This window comes from Lagenorhynchus albirostris, chromosome 11, assembly GCF_949774975.1.
Source record: "Lagenorhynchus albirostris chromosome 11, mLagAlb1.1, whole genome shotgun sequence".
NCBI classification, from domain to species: domain Eukaryota; kingdom Metazoa; phylum Chordata; class Mammalia; order Artiodactyla; family Delphinidae; genus Lagenorhynchus; species Lagenorhynchus albirostris.
In genome coordinates, this window is record NC_083105.1 from 17,549,758 (window position 1) to 17,571,586 (window position 21,829).

The 21,829-nt window shown below is 42.0% G+C and overlaps 1 protein-coding gene across 4 annotated transcripts in view; it reads right to left on the reverse strand.

Moving 5' to 3' along the window:
* Positions 1-18,537: 18,537 nt before the first annotated feature.
* CHST11 (carbohydrate sulfotransferase 11) overlaps positions 18,538-21,829 on the reverse strand; it is a 285,984-nt gene continuing 282,692 nt past the window's right edge. For all 4 annotated transcript variants that reach the window (XM_060164728.1, XM_060164727.1, XM_060164729.1 and 1 more), the window contains one exon: positions 18,538-21,064. In XM_060164728.1, coding sequence (XP_060020711.1) covers positions 20,210-21,064 — 855 coding nt within the window. In that variant the 3' untranslated portion in view covers positions 18,538-20,209. The remainder of the gene's footprint in view (positions 21,065-21,829) is intronic.

Consider the following 21,829-nt stretch of genomic DNA (forward strand, 5'->3'; position numbering starts at 1 on the left):
ATGTAAATTGATACAGCCACTATGGAGAACAGTATGCAGGTTCCTTAAGAAACTAAAAATAGAACTACCATATAACCCAGCAATCCCACTACTGGGCATATACCCTGAGAAAACCATAATTCAAAAAGAGTCATGTACCACAGTGTTCATTGCAGCACTATTTACAATAGCCAGGACATGGAAGCAACCTAAGTGTCCACTGACACATGAATGGATAAAGAAGATGTGGCAGATATATACAGTGGAATATTACTCAACCATAAAAAGAAACGAAATTGAGTTATTTGTAGTGAGGTGGATGGACCTAGGGTCTGTCATACAGAGTGAAGTAAGTCAGAAAGAGAAAAACAAATACCATAGACTAACACATATATATGGAATCTAAAAAAAAAAAAAAGTTCTGGAGAACCTAGGGGTAGGACAGGAATAAAGATGCAGACGTAGAGAATGGACTTGAGGACACTGGGAGAGGGAAGGGTAAGCTGGGATGAAGTGAGAGAGTGGTATTGACATAATACACTACCAAATGTAAAGTAGATAGCTAGTGTGAAGCAGCCGCATAGCACAGGGTGATCAGCTCAGTGCTTTGTGACCACCTAGAGGGGTGGGATAGGGAGGGTGGGAGGGAGATGCAAGAGGGAGGGGATATGGAGATATATGTATACGTATAGCTGATTCACTTTGTTGTACAGCAGCAACTAACACAACAATGTAAAGCAATTATACTCCAATAAAGATCTTAAAAAAAAAAACAGTCCAATGCTGGCAATCAAGAGAAATATATATTCATATTACAATGCTTAGTGGCACTGTAAATGGGTTTTATCTTTCTAGGAACAATAAGGAAATATTGCAACAAGAACTATAAAATTGTTCACATTGTTCTGATAACTTCACTAATTATTGAGGAAATATATTCTGAAGAAAATGCAAGGTTTTTTTTTTTAAACAACAACATTCATACTGGCACTGTTTATAATTTTTTTAAAAATTAAAGAAATAATCCAAATTCTCAGTATTAAAGGAGTAACAAGCTATGGGGTGTAGATTTTGCTATAGCTATTGAAACAACAAGCAGACATTTGTGTAGGAGCATGAGGGATTAACACAGTCCAAATTAAAAAAAAAAAAAACTAGTAAAACAGGCAAGATATAGGAAGCAACTATTTTTGGATGTTGGGGACAACAGGCAGAAACGAATTGTGATCCTCGAGAAAAGGGAACAATTGAGATGAGGTCTTCCATTGCCAAGGCTTTTTGCTTAGAGGTAATTCCCAGACTGTAGCCCACAGAGAAAATTCCCAGACCCAGTCCACCAGCCTCTGATTTGAGGAGACAGATTGGAATTCTGCAAGGCCAAGGTGGCTAGAATTGGCAGAGTAGGGTATCCAAGTGATGAGAGATACATGAGAAAGAGCTTCAGAAGTTTGGATCGTGGTCTCTTGAGTTTGGGACTGAATACCAGTGAGTGTATATCTAGAGTAAAATCCCATAAGGTCAGACTAACACAGCTTCCAAGGAAAGGACAATTGCTGGGAAGATCTATTAAAAAATACTTATCAGAGGTTACACAGTGCCAGGAATTATTTGAGTTGCCTCCAGCCAGAGTTAAAGGTCTTATTGCATATTCGAGGTGCTAAGTAGGATCTTCAGGAAGGTCACACCTTACAAATGGAACTTAATTAACTCTATAATAATACACCTACCCTATATGAGTTTAAAATAGACCACAAAAGGATCAATCTAATCCACAAGTCAGGAAATGTCCAACATCATGTAAAGGAATACCAAAAAATCCAGCACTCAATAATGTAAAATTTAAAACACCCAGCATGCCAAAACAACCTTGAGGAAGAAGAACAAAGCTGGAGGTATCACACGTCCTGATTTCAAACTATACTACAAAGCTACAGTAATCAAAACAGTATGGTACTGGAACAAAAACAGATACATAGATCAGTGGAACAGAATCGAGAACCCAGAGATGAACCCACACTTTTATGGGTAATTAATCTCTGACAAAGGAGGCAAGAATACACAATGGGTAAAAGCCTCTTCAATAAATGGTGTTAGGAAAACTGGACAGCTACATGCAAAAGAATTAAACTGGACTACTCTCTCACACCATGCACAAAAATAAATTCAAAATGGATTAAAGACTTAAATGTAAGACCTGAAACCATAAAACTTCTAGAAGAAAACATAAGCAGTATGTTCTTTGACATCAGTTTTAGTAATTTTTTTGATATATCTCCTCAGGCAAGGGAAACAAAACAAATAAACAAATGGGACTACATCAGTCTAAAAACTTTTGCACAGCAAAGGAAACTATCAACCAAATGAAAAGGGCTCCTACTGAATGGGAGAAGGTATTTGCAAACAATAAGGGGTTAATATCCAAAATATATAATATCTCATACAACTCATCAAAAAAACAACCTGATTTAAAAAATGGGCAGAAGTAGGGCTTCCCTGGTGGCACAGTGGTTGAGAGTCTGCCTGCCAATGCAGGGGACACGGGTTCGTGCCCCAGTCCGGGAAGATCCCACATGCCGCGGAGCGGCTAGGCCCGTGAGCCATGGCCACTGAGCTTGCGCGTCCGGAGCCTGTGCTCCGCAACGGGAGAGGCCACAACAGTGAGAGGTTTGCGTACCACCAAAAAAAAAAAAAAAAAAAGTAAAATAAATAAAAAATGGGCAGAGGATCTTAATAAACATTTTTCCAAAGAAGGCATACAGGTGGACAACAGCACATGAAAAGATGCTCAGTGTCACTAATCATCAGGGAAATGCAAATCAAAATCACAGTGAGATATCACGCCTTTCAGAATGGCTATTATCCCAAAACAACAAATAACAAGTATTGGCCAGGATGTGGAAAAAAGGGAACCCTTGTGCATTGTTGGTGGGAATGTAAATTGGTGCAGCCACTATGGAAGACAGTATGGAGGTTCCTTAAAACAACTAGAAATAGAACTACCACATGATCCAGCAATACCACTCTTAGGTATATACTCAAAGAAAACAAAACCCTAATTTGAAAAGATATATGCACCCCAATGTTTATAGCAATATTTTTTACAATAGCCAAGATATGGAAGCAACCTAAGTGTCCATCAATGGATGAATGGATAAAGCAGGTATGATACACACACACACACACACACACACACACACACACACACACATACACACACATATATACATACACACACATACAGACAGCCACAATAGAATATGACTCAGCCATAAGAAGAATGAAATCTTGCCGTTTGCAACAACGTGGATGGACTTAGAGGGTATTATGCTTAGTGAAATAAGTCAAATACTGTATAATTTCATTTATACGTGGAATCTAAAAAACAAAACAAATGAACAAACACTACAAAACAGAAACAGAGTCATAGATGCAGAGAACAAATCAGTGGTTGCCAGAGAGGAGAGGAGTAGGGGGAGGAAAGAAATAGGTGAGGGAGATTAAGAGGTACAATCTTCCAGTTGGAAAATAAATGAGTCACAGGTATGAAATGCACAGTGTAGGGAATATAGTCAATAACTATGTAATCTTTATATGGTAACATATCGTAATTAGACTTATTATGATCATTTTGAAATGTATAGAAATATCAAATCATTATGTTGTGTAACAGGAGCTAACATAGTGTTGTAGGTCAACTATACTTTAAAACAAACAAACAAGCTCACAGAAAAAAAAGAATCAGATTTGTGATTACCAGAGGCGGGGCATGGAGAAGGGGGAATTGGATGAAAGCAATCAAAAGGTACACACTTCCAGTTATAAATAAGTACTAGGGATGTAATGTATAACATGATAAATATAATTAACACTGCCGTAGGTTATATATGAAAGTTGTTAAGAGTAAATCCCAAAAGTTTTTATCACAAGGCAAAAATTTTTTCCTATTACTTTATTTTTGTATCTATATGAGATGATGGATGTTCACTAAACCTATTGTGATAATCATTTCATGATGTATGTAAGTTAAATCATTGTGCTGTACACCTTAAACTTATATAGTACTGTATGTTAATCATATCTCAATAAAACTGGAAGAAAATAAAGATTATATAGAGAAAAAATATCTAGCATCAAATTAAAAATTGATAGATAAACAATAAGGCAAGAAAATGTGAAAAATCAGTCAACAGAAACAGACCGAGGACTTCTCTGGTGGTCCAGTGGTTAAGACTCCATGCTTCCAGTGCAGGAGCCATGGGTTTGATCACTGTTCAGGAACTAAGATCCCATGTGCAGCCAAAAAAAAAAAGAGACCACAAAATGACAGATGATGGATTAATAGACAAGAACATTAAAGAGCCTAATATACCTATTCCATTCTCAAGATGTAAATATGATCATAGTAAGGAAAAGAAATTGAAGATTTTAAAAGACCTAAGTGGAATTTATAGATATGAAAAATACAATGTCTGAAATGAAAATTTAACTGGGTTAGCATAAGAAAAGACACTGCAGAATTAAGAATTGCAGAACTTGAAGATAAAACAATAGAAACTATTCAACATGAAGCACATGGAGAAAACAAAAACTGAAAAAAAAAGAACAAAGCATTTGTGATGAATGGGACAACACCAAATGGCCTAATGCACAAGTGGAGTCCTAGAAAGGGGGTGGAGGCCAAAAAGAGTATTTCAAGAAGTAATGGCCAGACTTATTCAAATTTGATCAAGAGTTTTTAGACGAACAAAAGACGAGAGAATTTACTACCAGGAGGCTTACATTACAAGAAATGTTAAGGAAGCTTTTCAGGCTGAAGGAAAATGACACCAGATATTTACAGTTATGCAAAGGAATAATGAGTGCTAGAAATGGTATATGTGTGGGTAAATATTAAAATTTTTCCCCACTTTTTGTTTTTTTTAAAGGACAATTGACTGATAAAGCAAAAATAATAAGATATCATACAGTTTCTTACATTCAGAACAAAATGTATGACAAAAATAGCAAAAAGGAAAAGAGGAGTAAATTAAAGTAATCTCTTGTGGGGTTCTCACACAAAATGTACATATAGTATAATATTTTTTGAAGATAGACTGTAGTAGGTTTAAAGGTACATATTGTAAATCCTAAAGCAACCGCTAAAAACAAACAAGGAATAGCTAATAATTGAGGAGTAGAGAAAAAATGGAATCATTAAAAAAAGATAGGGCTCCCCTGGTGGCACAGTGGTTAAGAATCCACCTGCCAATGTAGGGGACACGGGTTCGAGCTCTGGTCTGGGAAGATCCCACATGCCACGGAGCAACTAAGCCCGTGCGCCACAACTACTGAGCCCACATGCTACAGCTACTGAAGCCTGCGTGTCTAGACCCTGTGCTCTGCAACAAGAGAAGCCACCGCAATGAGAAGCCCACACACTGCAACGAAGGGTAGCCCCTGCTCACGGCAACTAGAGAAAGCCCGTGTGCAGCAACAAAAGACCCAATGCAGCCAAAAATAAATAAATTAATTAATTAAAAAAAAATAAATCCAAGAAAAGGAAGGGAAAGACAATAAAAGGAAGAAAGAAAGATATGCCAATAAAAAGCGAATGACAGATTGGTAGATTTAAACCCAGTAATATCCATATTTACATTAAATGTAAATTGTCTAAATAATTAAAAAGCAGGAGTTGGTAGATTAGATTAAATTAAATACTATTATTAAAAGGCAGGGATTATTAGATTAGATTGAAAAGATTCATTTATAACAAAGAACGCTACTTTAAATATAAAGACACAGAAGTTAAAAGTAAAAGAACAGGAAAAGATATACAATGCAAACTCTGAAAAAAGCAAAGTGGAGTAGCTATATTAGTATCAAGACAAAGTAGACTTCAGCACAAGGAATATTAATGGGGAAAAATAGGACTTTTCATGATGACAAAAGGTTAATTCAGCAAGAGAACATAATAATACTAAATGTGTATGCACCTAATTTTGAAAGCCTCAAAATACATGAAGCAAAAATTGATAGAACTTCAAGGAGAAATAGATAAACCCACAATTATAATAGGAGATTTCAACATTTTTCTCAATAATTGATGAAACAATGAAGATATAGAAGACTTGAACAACATTATCAGCCAGCTTGACCTAGTTTACGGTTATGGAATGACCCACCCAATAACAACAGAATACACGTTCTTTTTAAGGGCACAGAGAACATACAGCAGGATTGACCCTATTCAGGGCCATAAAACAAGTCTCAGTAAATTTAAAAGGATAGAAATGATACAATTATATCTTTCTGTCCATAATGGAATTAAACTAGAAATAAAAAACTGAAAAATATATGGAAAACTCCCATCATATATCTAAGTAATCCATGAGTCAAAGAAGAAATTACAAGGAAAACTAGAAAGTACTTGGAATTGAATGAAGGTGGAAACACAACTTACCAAAATGTATGCAATGCGGCTAAAGTAGTCCCTAGAAGGAACATTATAGTTTTAAGTGCTTATATTAGTAAAGAAGAATGGATGCAAATTAATGTACTGTAAAAGAACAAATTAATCCCAAGGCAAGAAGAAGAAAATAAAATAATAAAGATGAGAGCACAAAACAATGAAATTGAAAACAGAAAAAACAGCAGAGACACATCAATGAAACTAAAGCTTATTTTTAGAAAGAATCAATGAAATTGATAAATTTCTAGCCAGACTATTGAAGCAAAAAGAGAAGACACCAACCACCAATATAGAAGGGGATTTAATTACATATCCAACAAACATTAAAGTAATAAAGGAATATTATGAACAACTTCATGCCAATAAATGTAGCAATTTAGAGGAAATGGATGTACTCCTTAAAGGATATAAACCACCAAAACTCAGTCAAGAAAAATTAGATAATTTAAGTATCCATATACCTATTAAATAAGATGAATTTGTAATGAAAGGTCTTCCCATAATGAAAATTCCAGGTTCAGATGGCTTCACAGGTGAGTTCTACTTAACATTTGAGGAAGAAATAATACAGTTTCTCTACAGATTCATCCAGAAAATAGAAGAAGCCATGTTATGAGGTCAGCATAACACCAAACCACATGAAGACATTACAAGAAAAGAAAACTACAGAACAATATTTCCCATGACCATAAATGAAAAATCCCTAATAAAATAGCAAACTGGCCATATCAATTTGCTGATAAAGGGCATCTACAAAAGACCTACAGCTGGAATTGTACTTTATAGTCAAAATTGAATGCTTTCCTCGTAACCACTCCTATTAAACCTTGTATGAGAGGTCATAGCCAGGGCAAATAAAAAACCAAAAGCATACTGGAGGAAATTATACTTACATGATTTCAAGGCTTATTATGAAACTACAGTAATTAAGACAGTGTGATATCAGCATGAAGAAAGTCATACAGATCAGTGGAAGGGAATAGAGAGGCCAGAAAGGTACCCACCCATACATATGTACGTGGTCACTTGATTTTTGACAAAAACACCAAGGTGAGAAAAATACAGTTCTTTCAAAAAATGGTCAGAAAACTGGATATGTATACAGTCTTAACTATGACCCTTACTTCATACCATGTACAAAATTAACTCTAAGTAAATATAGATTTAAATGTATAAGCTAAAATTATAACAGACTCTATAAGAAAACATTGGAGAAAATCTTGGAGACTTTAGGTTGGGCAAAGATTTCTTACATAGGATATAACCTGCAATAAGATAAATATTGGTAAGTGGAACTTCAACAAAATGTAAAACTTTTGCTCTTTGAAAGATACCTTTTAGAAAATGAAAAGGCAAGCCACAGAGTGGGAGAAAATATTTGCAAAACACATTTCTGATAAAGAATTTTGATGCAAATTTTAGAAAGAATTCTTACAACTCAATAATAAGACAAACAAACCAATTTTTAAATGGACAATAGAGTTCAATAAACACTTTCCAGAAAAGAGATGTAAATGTGTTTATAAAATAACATAAAGTGACAAATACATATACATGTATAATTCGTATATACACAATGGAAAGAATCAGAAATGATTTTGAGTTCAATATTCACCGAAATATTTTTAAAGGTTTTTTAAAGAGCAAATATTTTTATAAATATTTGCTTTTGTTTTAGATAGTGGATCATCATTGCTTTTGGCGACAAGATACCAAATTTCCAGTATTTACCTCGTGGCAACACCCAAATGTGCAAACTCAAAAGTGAAGAATACAGCTGTGGATACATCACACGTATATAATTTCAGAGCTTGCAAAATTTCAGAGACTCTGGTACACTGACTCTTATCTGGTTGCTAACTTGTAGCTCCAGGCTGACTTCCATTGGAATAAAGTCTATTCTTTGTTGAAGGAGCAGAGGAATGAGAAGCAATCCTCGGTTCTGAAGAGATGACAGGCGCTATGTTCTCCAAAGCGCACCAATGTCTTTTGAAGGAGGAACGGGCATTTGGATCCCGCTGCAGCTGCTGGAGACCTCCATCTGCAGAACAAGAATAGCACAACAGCAGACCATCCCATGCTGTTTTGCTCCAGTCTGCTTGTCTCAATCACAGATCCAATGAGAATTCACTTGCTTTCATTCTTTTGTAATCTTGCTGGGATTCTCTGTGTCTGTCAATGAGGCTGAAGTTCTTGGAGGCTTCTGGGGTGCGTGGCTTTGGGCTAAGTGTTTTCAGAACATCTGGAGCTTTGTTTGGAAATGTGCCACTCAGGTGTGGGGACTGGCATTCTCTTACGGGAGACCCACACAAAAGGCATGTCCTGGTGCCTCTTACCCATGTTTCTGTCTGAAAATATACTGTGAGTGCCTGTGACGGAAGGGCCCGGACTGTGTACTGAGTAGCTTCTTACTCAATAAACTTCTTGGAACTATTGTGATGCAGAAAGAGGAGAGGGTTTGAACCTTGGTTCTCCCGTGTACTTGACCTCTTTGTGCTTCAGTTTCCCCATCTGTAAAACTGGATTAGTACAAGTTCACAATTCTTATCTGAAACCCTCATATCAGATGTGTTTTATTTATTTATGTTTGGCTGCATTGAGTCTTTGTTGCTGCACGCGGGCTTTCTCTAGTTGCGGCGAGCAGGGGCTACTCTTCGTTGCGGTGCGCGGGCTTCTCATTGCAGTGGCTTCTCTTGCTGCGGAGCACGGGCTCTAGGCACGCGGGCTTCAGTAGTTGTGGCTCGCGGGCTCTAGAGCGCAGGCTCAGTAGTTGTGGTGCACAGGCTTAGTTGCTCCGCGACATGTGGGATCTTCCTGTACCAGGATTGAACCCATATACCCTGCATTGGCAGGCGGATTCTTAACCACTGTGCCACCAGGGAAGTCCCCAGATGTGTTTTAGAGTTCAGAATTTTTCAAAGTTTAGAAAAATAATGCTGTGTAAATAGCATGTATTACCTCATGCTCCAGTAGTGTATGGAGCTGTACCCCATAAGAAAATTAATTTATATTTACATTAATATTTCTGCAGGAAAATGTAGAAATATTCACAGTAAGTGGGATAAATAAAGACTATAATTAGTCTCATGTTAGTTAAGGTCAGGTTTTGCCGCCAAGTGAGCTTGCTGCAAATCTATGAAAAACCTTTTGGTTTTCAGGGTTCTGTAGATTTAAAAACTGCAGATAAGGCAATGTGGATCTGTACTATATCTAGGGCCACTGCTAGGCCATACGACTATTGTGCAAATTAGAACAGTACATCTTCTGCGTGGTCACAGCCCCTGCACGGGTAACTTGGCAATCAGGGTAAGAAAAATGCATCTCTTTCTTCAGGGTAAGTGTCAAATATCAGCCCCATCCTCAACTAGGCGACTTTGTGCAGTGCACAACCTGTGCAACCAGACACAGTTGTTCTGATCATACTCATGCCTCAGAGTTGCTGGAAAAATAAGCAATAATGTAAGATGACCCCTTCTCCCCCACAGCTACAGCTCTGTCTCAGACGGTCTCTGGTTCTCTAGACCAATGCTTCTCAAATGTGAACGTGCATATGAATCACCTGGCTTCTTAAAACGTAGGAGGGCTAGTGTGGGGCCTGAAACTGTGTTTCTAGCAAGCTCCCAAGTAATATACAGCTTTTCCAGAAACGTGTTCCTGATTACCTGATCTCCATGAAGGGCCCCAGTCTCCAGCGACCGTATGCCAAGCTGGGAACGTGCCACTCTTCCTTGCCTCATTTTCCTCTCCTCACCCACACATCCATTTAGCTACGAAAAACCATAGATTCTGCCCCCTCCCCAACAGTTAATATTTCTCTGATTCAGGGTTCCCCAATCTTGGCATTTTTGAGCCAGACACTTCTTTGTTGTGGATGTCTGTCCACTGGGGGACAAAATCACCACTGCTCTAATCCCTCACCTTTCTCTTTCTCCAGCAACGGACTTGGATCACTTCTTTCCCAGGGATAGCTTGAGGTGTCATCTTCATGTATGTTTTGGCTATGTTGTAACTATCTGTTAACATTCCTGTGTTCTCCACTTGATTATGAATTATAAGAATTCCCATATTCTCAGCATCCTGCTGAGGGTCTAATACAGACAGATGCTTAACACGTTTGAATGAATGAATGAGTGTATCCCCTGACAGCTGCAGGCTCTTAGAAGGGGTGGGGAAGCTCAGGACTCAGCTTACAGGAGATCTGCCCCGGGGTTAGAGTAATAGCGGGCACGTCTGCAGGGAGCCTAACCATGCAGACATCCAAAGCCGTTTCTGCCCCAAGACACTCCCACCTGCCCTTCAACCTTTCTCTCTTGGCCTGTGTTTGTCTAGCCTCTTTACGTTGCTCAGAAAGGTCATTCATCCTACTACTGCTCACCCAGGGTGCGCTGTGCAGCGTTGCTATACATCTTTGTCCTGAATGGCTGCCCTTGAATCTTGATTTGGGGCTTATATTTGAAGCCCACGTTAACTTGTCTGCCCAGACCATCAGAATACTTATGGCTTTGCGTTCCATGCATTAGACTCACAGACTCTTCTGAGACCCCGATTTGAATTTTTTGCCATTTGGCTTTTTGCCATTTGGCTTTTATTTGAAGTCCAAACTTTCTAAATAGTTTGTCCAAATTTGTCGATAATTGGTCTAGCATTCTGGTAAGATACAGAATATAAATATGAGTCTCTGCCCCAGTTGCTGGCACAGAGCTCCTGAAACATTCGGCATTGCTAAGTGATCAGAGCACTAGGAGTATCTTTTATTCTGATAGTTGGTCTTTTTTTTTTTTTTTTTGCGGTACGCGGGCCTCTCACTGCTGCGGCCTCTCCCGTGGCGGAGCACAGGCTCTGGACGCGCAGGCTCAGCGGCCATGGCTCACGGGTCCAGCCGCTCCGCGGCATGTGGGATCCCCCCGGACCGGGGCACGAACCCGCGTCCCCTGCATCGGCAGGCGGACTCTCAACCACTGCACCACCAGGGAAGCCCTAATAGTTGGTCTTTGACCCAGGTTCCTGACACAGAGCTCCTAAATCCCTTGCAATTGCCTGGGTGATAGCAGTGTCCTTCGTTCTAATGAGGTGACTCTTGGTGGGGGCACTGGTCCCCAGAAAGACCACGGTTAGAAGCTTGGGATTTTCAGCCCCATGCCTTGTTTTCCAGAGAGGGGAAAGGAGCTAGAAATGGAGTTAATGATTGATCGTTCATCGTGATGAACTCTCCATAAAAAATTCCCAAAGTGTGGAGCTGGGAGAGCTTCTGGGTAGGTGAACACGTGGAGGTGCTGGGAGAGCGGCCAGAGAGGCGTGGAAGCTCCGAGCCCCTTCCCATACCTTGCCCTATGCATCTCCTCCATCTAGATGTTCATCTGTATCTTGTATCATATCCTTTTATGAGAAACTTATAAACAATAAGGAACCTGTTTTCTTGAGTTCTGTGAGCCGCTTTGGCCAATTAATTGAACCTGAGGAAGGGGTGGTGGGAACCCCTGATTTATAGCCGATCTGTCAGAAGCACAAGCGACAGCCTGGACTTGGGATTGGACTTGGAGTGGCAGGTGAGCAGTCTTGTAGGAGTGAGGCCTTAACCTGTGGGATCTGATGTTATCTCCAGGCAGATGGTGTCAGAATTGAGTGAAATTGTAGGACACCCGCTGGTGTCACAGGGAATGGCTTGCTGTGGGGAAACCCACACACATCTGGTGTCAGAAGTGTTGTGAGTGTGACTAGTGGTACAAGAGGAAAGGCGAAACAGGAGGGGACTGAGCTGTTCCCATCAAGAACACTGGCAGAAACTTAAGTTGCTTGTCTCGTTTTCTATGACTATTTTAGTCTGAAGCTTAACCTTTTAGTCTTCCAGCTCTTTTGTTTTATCCTCCCTTTGATTGTATTTAATCAGATTTTGCGCTTTGGCCAGAGTCGTAATGTCTCTTCATTAATGGCTGCTTGTAGCAGTATCATCCCCAGAATTTGGCCCCCTCCCCTGTTGGCCCATCAGTGTTACTAATTCCAGTGGGCTAGGGAGCCAACCAGACCTGGGTTTGAATCCTGGCTCTGCCACTTATTAGATGAGTAATTTGGGGCATGTCATTTAAAGGATCCGTCTGCTTCCTTATCTGTAAAAAGAATAAAAGTATCTACCTATGTACACCAGAAACTAACACAAGATTGTAAATCAACTATACTTCAATGAAAAAAAACTATCTTAAAACAAAACAAAGAAGTATCTCCCTTGCTGGTTGTTCTGAGGATTAAATGGAGACATTTAATGCATTACAAGTCACGCAGTCAACTATATAAATTAATAAAAGTTAGCCACTTTTGTGGTCAACTTCGTTTATGAAGCTACATATTTTTGGAAAAGACTACATGAAAAGCCAACAATTCCAAGCCACCCGCAGTTGAGTCTGTGCTCATTGTACAGAGAAACTCAGCGTACAGGCATCATTCCTACAGTCAGAGGTCCTTCCTCCTCCTTCATTTCTTCTTTAGACATTTTTCCTTCATCCTGCTGCCAGTTTGGTTCCAGGCACAAAGTTGTGTCTGGCTTAGTCTATCCGGTAAAGGTCCAAGGCTGGATGCAGACACAAAAAAATCTCTTTCTCTAGCTGCTGGCTCTTCCAAACCGTGAAATCTGAAGCCCTTGCTATTCTCCCGTAACGTGACCCTCTATTATTTTTAAAAACAAACATTGAAAAATAAAAAGCAGATTAATAGACTGTTTTTCATTCCAGCGTCTTGTATTTCTAATTAGTGGAGATTTGTAGGAATTTGGAGCCAGTGTTTTCTTGGTAGATCATTGAAAAAGAGGAGTGTAAACTTTGGTTCCCCATCTTAAATCTGGGTGTGAGCTATTTCTTTCCTGCAGCTGCTTCTATCTTTCTATTTTTCTTTTCCCTTATTTCTTCCATCTTAATCTCATTTCAATGCTGTTGCCTTAACTCCCTTTTTGAAACAGTTTTTACTTCCATGGTACCGTCTAATTGCTAACTGACCTCTGGCGGAAAGCCACAAAGAGCCACAGAGGAGCATTTGGGTAGATCATTAGAGAATGTCAACACTGGAAAGGATGAGGTCATCTAACTTTGTGGTTCTCAAACTGTGTTCCTTAGAATCCTAGGGTTCCCTGGAGGTCCACAGGCATTTTACAGAAAAGGAGAGGCTCAGCTGGGCCTCAAGCTATTCAATCACAGCATCTCTGTTTCATCTGTTTTACATACGAGTGTTTAGCACACAAAAAGTTTTGAGACTCTTTTTTCCCCCAAAAAAACCTGAAAAACCAGAGATATAGCTCAATTTTGTCATTTTACAGATGAGCAAACAGGCCCAAACAGGATGTGATTACCTCTAGATTATAAACAACTCCTTGGTGGATGAACTGGGGCTAGCAACCTCAGGGGTTCTTATTTATCTCAACTTTGGCATAATTCAGATGTTGCCGTTTTTCTTGTTTCAAAGAGAAAGAGACTGAGGCACTGTGTTTGTGAGCAGTTCTCAGCCAGCCACGTGTTCGGAATCAGCAGGCTGCTTCCATGCTGTTCTATCTATAGGTTGTTATGATATTGGGATGAGGCTGGCTCTAGGAGAGGATTGTGGACCAGGGAAAAGGTTGGTTGTTTGGTTGGGTTTTTTTCTCACGTCAGTCTTGCTAGAAAGTCCCTTTTTTGTTTTATACTGGAAATGTCCATCACCCCAGAACCAAGATATCTGATAAACTCCCTACAGGTGAACGTAGACCAGATCAGTCTTCAACTTCTTGTAAGTCATCCCAGGACTCCAGGGACCCACGGTATGCCAGCAGGAGTCTGGGAACCAGCTGTGCAAAGCTCAGAATTGTTCCCGGGAAGGATTTCCCCAGAGTGCTGTTCTCCACTAAACTCTCTCAGGTTTCTGCCCCCTCAAATGCATTCCTGGCTAATGGTTCCTGGTCTTTTTGGATATCATAACTTTCTGAGAAAATATTTGAAATGACTTTGGGGCTGACATGAAATTGCCAGTATTTGTATTTTCTAATATCACTTAATAGCTACCGTTATAAAAGTTATTTGAACACCATAATGACTTGAGAAAGGAGCGCTCTTCCCAAGAAAGGATACTTCGGCATTGGATACTCATGATTCTTCCTGACACTATTTTTGTTCACTTGCTGGTGGATCCGTAATAACCTCTGGCCCTGGCAGTGTTCTGGGCCACAGGCCCCTTGGTTTCTGTAGCTTCTGCAGCGTCAGCCAGAGGGCACCAGTGGCATCATGAGAAATAAAGATTAGCTGACCACTGACGAGAGGGCATTGCAGTCTTACTCCATGGGGAGTAAACTAAGACCGGGGGTGTCCTCATCCAGCCTTGCTTCCCACTGACGTTTAGTGCATTTAGTGTCCCAGGTGAGACAGGGACAGGCCATAACAGTCACAGCCACTCGCCACATTAAAACGTAAGCACATTTCCCATCCATTTCAGAGAACTAAGCTCCATGGTCTGGCCGTTTGCCAACCAGAGGGGACCAGAGCAAGGACAGTGATGACACCAGGAATGGGTGGGAGCCAGGCCACTGGTGGTGAGAACCAGCTGGTGAGTGGACATATCAGATACCATATCCGGCATGGATGCAAAATGAGACATAGGGTTTCCCTGGTGGCGCAGTGGTTGAGTCCACCTGCCGATGCAGGGGACACGGGCTCGTGCCCCGGTCTGGGAAGATCCCACATGCCGTGGAGCGGCTGGGCCCGTGAGCCATGGCCCCTGGGCCTGCGCGTCCGGAGCCTGTGCTCCGCAACGGGAGAGGCCGCAGCAGTGAGAGGCCCGCGTACCGCAAAAAAAAAAAAAAAAAAGGAAAAAGGAGACATATCTTCGAATTCAGTATTCTCATGTCAAAATGTTTACATAATACATTTTTTTAAATTAGGGTACAATAAAATAGAGGTACAATTTGAGATGATTTCTTCTTTGACAAATAAATAAATAGTTCTTATCAGTAAAGCTAAAAATGTCCATCAGTGGAACCGAAAGAAGCTATATACGACATCAGAAAAGGAATGGATTCGGAATCGGAAAATCGGGGCTTTGAAGGGCAGGTCTACAACTTCGGAACCAAAGACAGGCACTTAAGAGAGGCGTGTCGTCGAGTGCCACAACTCTGAAGGCACATCAACTTAAGTTTGAATACTGGCTCTGCCACCAACGCCCTTTAGCCTTTCAGGGCCTGTTTCCTTATTTTTCACGGGGGCGGTAGCCTACATGATCAGGATGGGCCTTCTAATGCATCACTTTACAAAGAATTTACAGACGAAACAGGAATGAAGAAAGCTTCTATTCATCCACTAAACAGAAAGGGCTTGGCTCTATGGAGGTCTTTGCCACGGCCAAGACTGCAATGCGGTCTGCATGTGCGTCTCTCCCACTCCATCCTCTGATACACGTGAGCAGGACCCCGCACATGCTAAGGGACACAGGCCAGCCCACCCCACCTCTGCAGTCCTGTCAGTGAGCCGTGAACAAACCATACACAGAGAGAAGCTTCTTTTCTTTCTTCAATTTAATTGAAGTTACTTAGAAAAATAATCAGGCTTGAATGGCTTTTCCTGGAAGAAGGTTCATGAACATTTTCACGCTTTTGTTGGCAATGTGGAATTCAGCTTTCTTGAACAGTACAGTAAGATACAGGGAGAGTTTTCTACAACAGGCCCTCTACTGCACACAAATATGTAAAAAAAGAAAATCACACTCCACAAAGATGTTAAATTATATGTCCATATGCCATACTGAGCACGCTCCTAAGAAAATAGTACGGGCAGCCCCTTCTGTACCTGACAAAGGGTAACAGACTGAAATTCGCCCGTTAACGGCCGAAGGTCAAGCTGGTTGTAGATCCTGCTGCCTGTTCATACGGTCCAGTTGGTTGTGATGGAAAAGGCTGGAGGAAATACTGGTTGTGGGAACTCTGGGGGAGTGATGAGGTCAGTCCTGCTGACATGAGTGGGCAAGAGATTCTGGTCCCCAGGATCGCACAGAACAGGGCAGCTCAGATTGCGTGTCTCTGTAGGGGATGGTCAGGCTGTGAGAAATCGGCTCTGAGCCATATCCATCAGGGTCAGAGTCCCTCGGCTTCTGGCCAGGTTAGAACAGGGACTTCTGCAATCACTACCTCAGCGGTGGTCCAGACCCCACCAGCTAAGGATGTTAGGGACTCGCTTTTGTTCTGGGAATTTTCTACCAGTAGGGATCAGACCCTGGTGCTTCCACACCTTTGCCACCAGGACACTGGTCCGACCGAAGTTTCCACTGCCCGCTGCTGTCCTGTGCCATACAGCTGAACAGGCAGGACCGTGAAACTCACCTGGTGGACAGATGGGAAGGAAGGTCCCCTCTGAGACACCAACAGGTCAGCAGACTGCCCTTCTTCCCAGACCAGCTGGGAAGGCAGGGAAGGGGGAAGGTCTGAAGCAGCTGCAGGAATTCAAACCCTGTGGCTAATATTCTACAGTTTTCCAACCAAAGGGACAGGTTAAGCAGGAATGTCCTTGTAAATACAACTTTGTACCTGGTTTTGGAAACACAGCAGCACCTCTGAAAAGTGGCTCGAAGATGGGACACCTGCCTGTACTTTTCTCCAGCTAAGCATGCAATAGAAAGCATTTTCAAACAGTCTTCTTTAAAAAACAGGAAAAGGAACGAAAGAACCAAGAACTTTTGTTTCCCAGGCACATTTTCACCCATGGATTCTTTTTAACCAAGGACACAGAGTACTTTCTACATTCTGCAAAAACAGTTGAATTGATTTTTTTTAAAAAAGTTTTTCTGCCATTAGAAAATAAAATATGAACACAAAACACGAGGAGAAAGAGCCCCTCATTGCCGAACCATACTGCAGTATCGTCCCCTGAAGGACACCCTTTCCCACTAGAGCGAGAAGACGGATGAAGGCATCACAGCTGATCAAAGACGGAGATGTGGAAATGCACAACGCGGGAAATCCACGTGAATTTCCACTTAAAGTACTAAAAGAACACTGAACAATTCCAAACTATAGAATCGAAGGAGCATTCAGCAAGGGTTGAGCTCTCTTGGCTTGCACTGAGCAAGCTTAGGCTTGAGCACTAGGGGGACCAACTGAGGCTCTGTGCCCCTCCCCCATCCCTCCTGTCAGCACCACCCAAGACTCTTCGGGCACTCCCTTTGGGAGGGAGGGAATCGTGGCCCATGCAATATCCAGGATTAGAACCATTGCACTTAAGCAAAAGTTGAATTCATTTGATAAAGTACCTTCATTGCTACAAACCAGGTGGAGACTGTGGTGCTGTTTTATTGTTGTTTTGTTTTGTTTTTGGAAGCGGGGTGTCAGGGAAGCAGTTTTTTATCCTTGAAGACCTCAGATGTGCTAAAGCAACCTAGCCAAAGATATTCAGTGGAACGCTAGCTCTCTGAGATGATCTGCAAAATAGAGTATCCCGCTCAAAGAAGGTCAGGAAATGCCACCGACTCCATCAGTGATGCTCTTGGGAGTTCACAATGCACAGCACACATTCAAGGCTCTGAAAAGTCCTGCAGAAAGGAAATGGACTTCGCTTTGTTTCCCAAGGATATTTGACTACAAAACCCTTATTTTATTTTGCATCACACCAACTTGTGTCTGGGGAGAACCTGTGTTCTCTGAAGCACATTATCAGGAAATGCCAGAAACCTCTTTCATTAGCAGAAGCTTTGTTTTTGAGGACAGTGTCCCCTGCCTGGAAACAGGGTCCAGGAATAATTCCAAGGACAGCTGAAGTCTGTCACTCTACTTGGTAAAACACATTGCATAAATCTCTGTTTGTCAAGGGTACAGTTGACGTGCCCTTCGCAAAGGAGAGAGAGCTTACAAGAAGGTACACACCATCTTATAAATAGCTTCGGCCGCCCTCTCCGGTGCACACCTCGCTCACATTCAATAAAATAATTTCCTCCGTGAGACGCGGCAGCTGCCGCTCACTGAGCTGGCTGTGAGCTTTACAATACAATTTTAATAGCTTCTGTGAATAAATTATTTTTTGTTCGTTTAGAATATTCTTCTCCCCTCTGTTCTATACACTGCATCAAAAACAAAAAGCAAAACTTACCCACACCCCATCCCACCCCTCCCCCTATTATTAGAACTATTATTATTATATACAGTATCTGCTACCAACTCATTCACTAGCTGTAAGAGGGATGTGGCTCAAACTTCAGCGGAGGCATTGGAAATGAGAAGCATGTGCAGACGTTAATTAACAAGGAACAGGGAATGGAATGTTTCCAGCCTTCCAGAGGAAAATGGCATGGGTTACCATCACAGAAGGCTATCCTTGCTGATCATTGCTGGTGGTTGCAAAGGTGCCGATGGTTTCTTGGCCTTTGGAGGAGCGGATATGCATAAGTGTACAAATAGTCCGCCTCTGACCTTCACAAGGAGTAGAAATGCCAGGCCATTGCAAATCCTCCAATGTCTGAGTCCTGCCACAAAATTTTAATCTTTTACATGGCAGAGAGTAGAAAAAACACTTCTAGGTGGAGACCTTAAAGCTGGGCTGGAAATGACAGGAGGAGACGGTCAGTGAATATTTCCTTTCCTTCACCCAAGGCAGACATCACTAATCAATCACAGCACTCTTCCATGCTGTGCCTGGCAAATCTGTTCTGGGGCTTAAAGCCAGATAGATACTACCAATAAATTGGAGTGGGCACATGATAGGAAACATTTTTGTCATCTCTGATGTTGGGCAATGAGCTTGGATTACTCACCAAGTTAAGTGGCCTGTTCCAAGCACGTGGTTTTCAAATTTGGGCCATAGAAAAATGCAAATTTGTAGGGATCCTGAACCTTCTGGGGTGGTTCGTGAATAGTCCAAACCTCATGTTAAGTCCATGAATATCAGGGGTTTGCTAACTGTCAAGCTGGATACTCTGCATCCACGTAAAGCTTCTTGAGGGCCAAGACTATTAGTTTTGTTTAATGCTCTATCCGCAGGGTCTAGAATTAGGCCTAGCACATAGTAGTTGCTTAATAAATACTTGTTGAATGTAAAGCAACAGCCACTTCACCTTCATCACAACTGGCACTGCCAGTTAAAAAAATTCTGTAGAAAAGCCTATTATTCTGGTAAGCAAACTTACCAGATTGCTAAGTCTGGTGGGGAAAAAAAAAAAGCTACAATCAGCTCTCTCCTTGGGTTAAAAAAAAAAAAATCACTTTTCTTTCGTGTGAGGAACGTTTGGGTCGACTGAAATCAGTTTGGAATCAGTCCCTTGCAAAGGTGCCTCTTTCTATTTATTTCTAGCAGAATTTCAAGAACGGTGGTATCAACAGACAGCACAATGGTTGTTATCACAGTGACTCTCTGAGCGGTTAATAAGGAGAACATTCATGCCCCTGCACGAGCTGCTGCAAGCACAGAACGAAACATAGATTTCTTCTGCAAAGACGTTAGAATCTTGCTGCCACAAAAAGAAATCTATACAGAGACCATGTTTAAATAACTATAAATAACATTAATTAGAATTTATGGGATGCACAATTCATGGAATTCACCCGAACACAAAGAAACCTCTGAAAGTGTCGGGGGATTCATGTCTAAAAAACAAGGACACCCATCCTAGTGCCCTGCAAAGACAGCCGTCCTTCCCTACTAAGGATTTTAAATAATTCTCACTATGCTGCTCGCAGCATCATCCCCAAAGAAATATTAATTTACAAAATAACCCAATATCCATAGAATTCTTTTGACAAATAAAAAATCTTAAATTAAAAAGCACGATTCTCGCCCCTCTCCCCACCTCCACCCTTCACTCCAATTTCAGGTAGCTTGGCACTGAGTAATTGAACATTAAAAAATCGAGTTTGTAGACTTCGTACAGCTGCGTCTGGTGCTCTGAGCTGATGTTCTGGAAGAACTCTGTGGTCATTTCATCAGTAGTTCTCGTGGACTTGGCGTAGGTGGGGAACTTCAGGTAGCTGCCCACGCCCGCCAGCTGCAGGACGTAATTGGAATCCTCCTCCAGCGTCTCATACTTGCCCACGAGGTCATAGTGGATGTGGCACGGGTGGCAGAGGGAGTAGACGGTCTGCCAGTGTTCGTTGAAGGGCTCCTCGCGCTGCGTGTGCGGGTCTATGAGATAGGCCACGAACTCCTCGAACTTGACGTCGTCGCCCTTGCGCAGGGCCTCCTGCGTGGCGTTCTTGCGCTGCCGCCTGATGATCTTGGTGCCGTAGCGCTTGTGGAAGGAGGTGTTGTACTTCTGCGTGAACTTGTTCCGGTAGGCGGACACCAGCCTCTCGAAGGGCTCCCGCACGAACAGGAACTTCATGTAGCTTTTCAAGCGGTGGTTGATCTCGGGGATGCTGTACTGGTTCAGGGTCTTCAGGTTGGCCGAGACGTGCGCCTCGTTGGCCGGGATCTCCATGGGGTCGCTGTACTTGCCCCGCCCGGTCAGGACCATCATGAGCCGTTTCCAGTTGGTGCACGCCACCTTGGGCACGTAGCAGTAGATGAGCTCGTGGTCCTCATCCACCACCAGGTGCTTCAGGTCGTTGGGGGTCAGCACCCGCCGCTTGCGGCTCACGGCGCTGTTGGCCCGGCACGTGTCTGTGACCTGGTCCCGCCGCATCTGGTGCAGGACGGCCGTGTTGGAGAGCTCCAGCTGCAGAGGGGACACAAGAAGAAGAAGTACTCAGTACTTGTGTGGGATGTTTACACTGGGCCACATCCATGACACGATGGCCAATGCGGGCCATCAAGGCAGCCACTGACAACCTAAATGGCCCGTCTCCCTTTCCAATTCTCCATCAGCTGTCGGGACTATTTCGGTTCTGTGTTCCACCATGCTTCCTTTGGAGAGTAATGATAATGACCAACTCTATAACTTACCCATCACCCTCTACATGCCAGGCATTTTATCAGAGCTTCATGTATACAGTTTTTCTTTTCTCTGTACAACAAACTTGAACCGTTACTGATTTATTTAACAATATCAAATACCTGCGGCTGTGCCAGGTAGCATGCTGCTAGGCCCTGGGGGTGTGGTAATGAAAAAGTGCAACAAGGTAACTGCCCTTAGGGAGCTGACAGTCCAGCTAGAAAGAAAAGGGAACTGAGGTTCAGAGATGTTAAGAGAGATCACACAGCGAGAGAGTCAGTATTCAAACTCAGGTCCGCCTGGCAACCAAAGCTGCCCACTTTCCACGCTAATCTGATGTCCAGGCCTCCAGTCTTCTTGATTAAAGCAGGAAGAAAAGCATGGAGTTCTGGCATTTGTTGATCTATTTCAAAGCAAGGGGATCCAGTTTTTCTACAAGCCTATCACTGTGGACACCTGTTGCTTTTTGCTTCCTCAGTACCAGTGCCTTGATTTTCATCTGAGAACCTGCTTTCCTTCATTCTCAGCTCCCTTTCCTCTCGCTGAGCT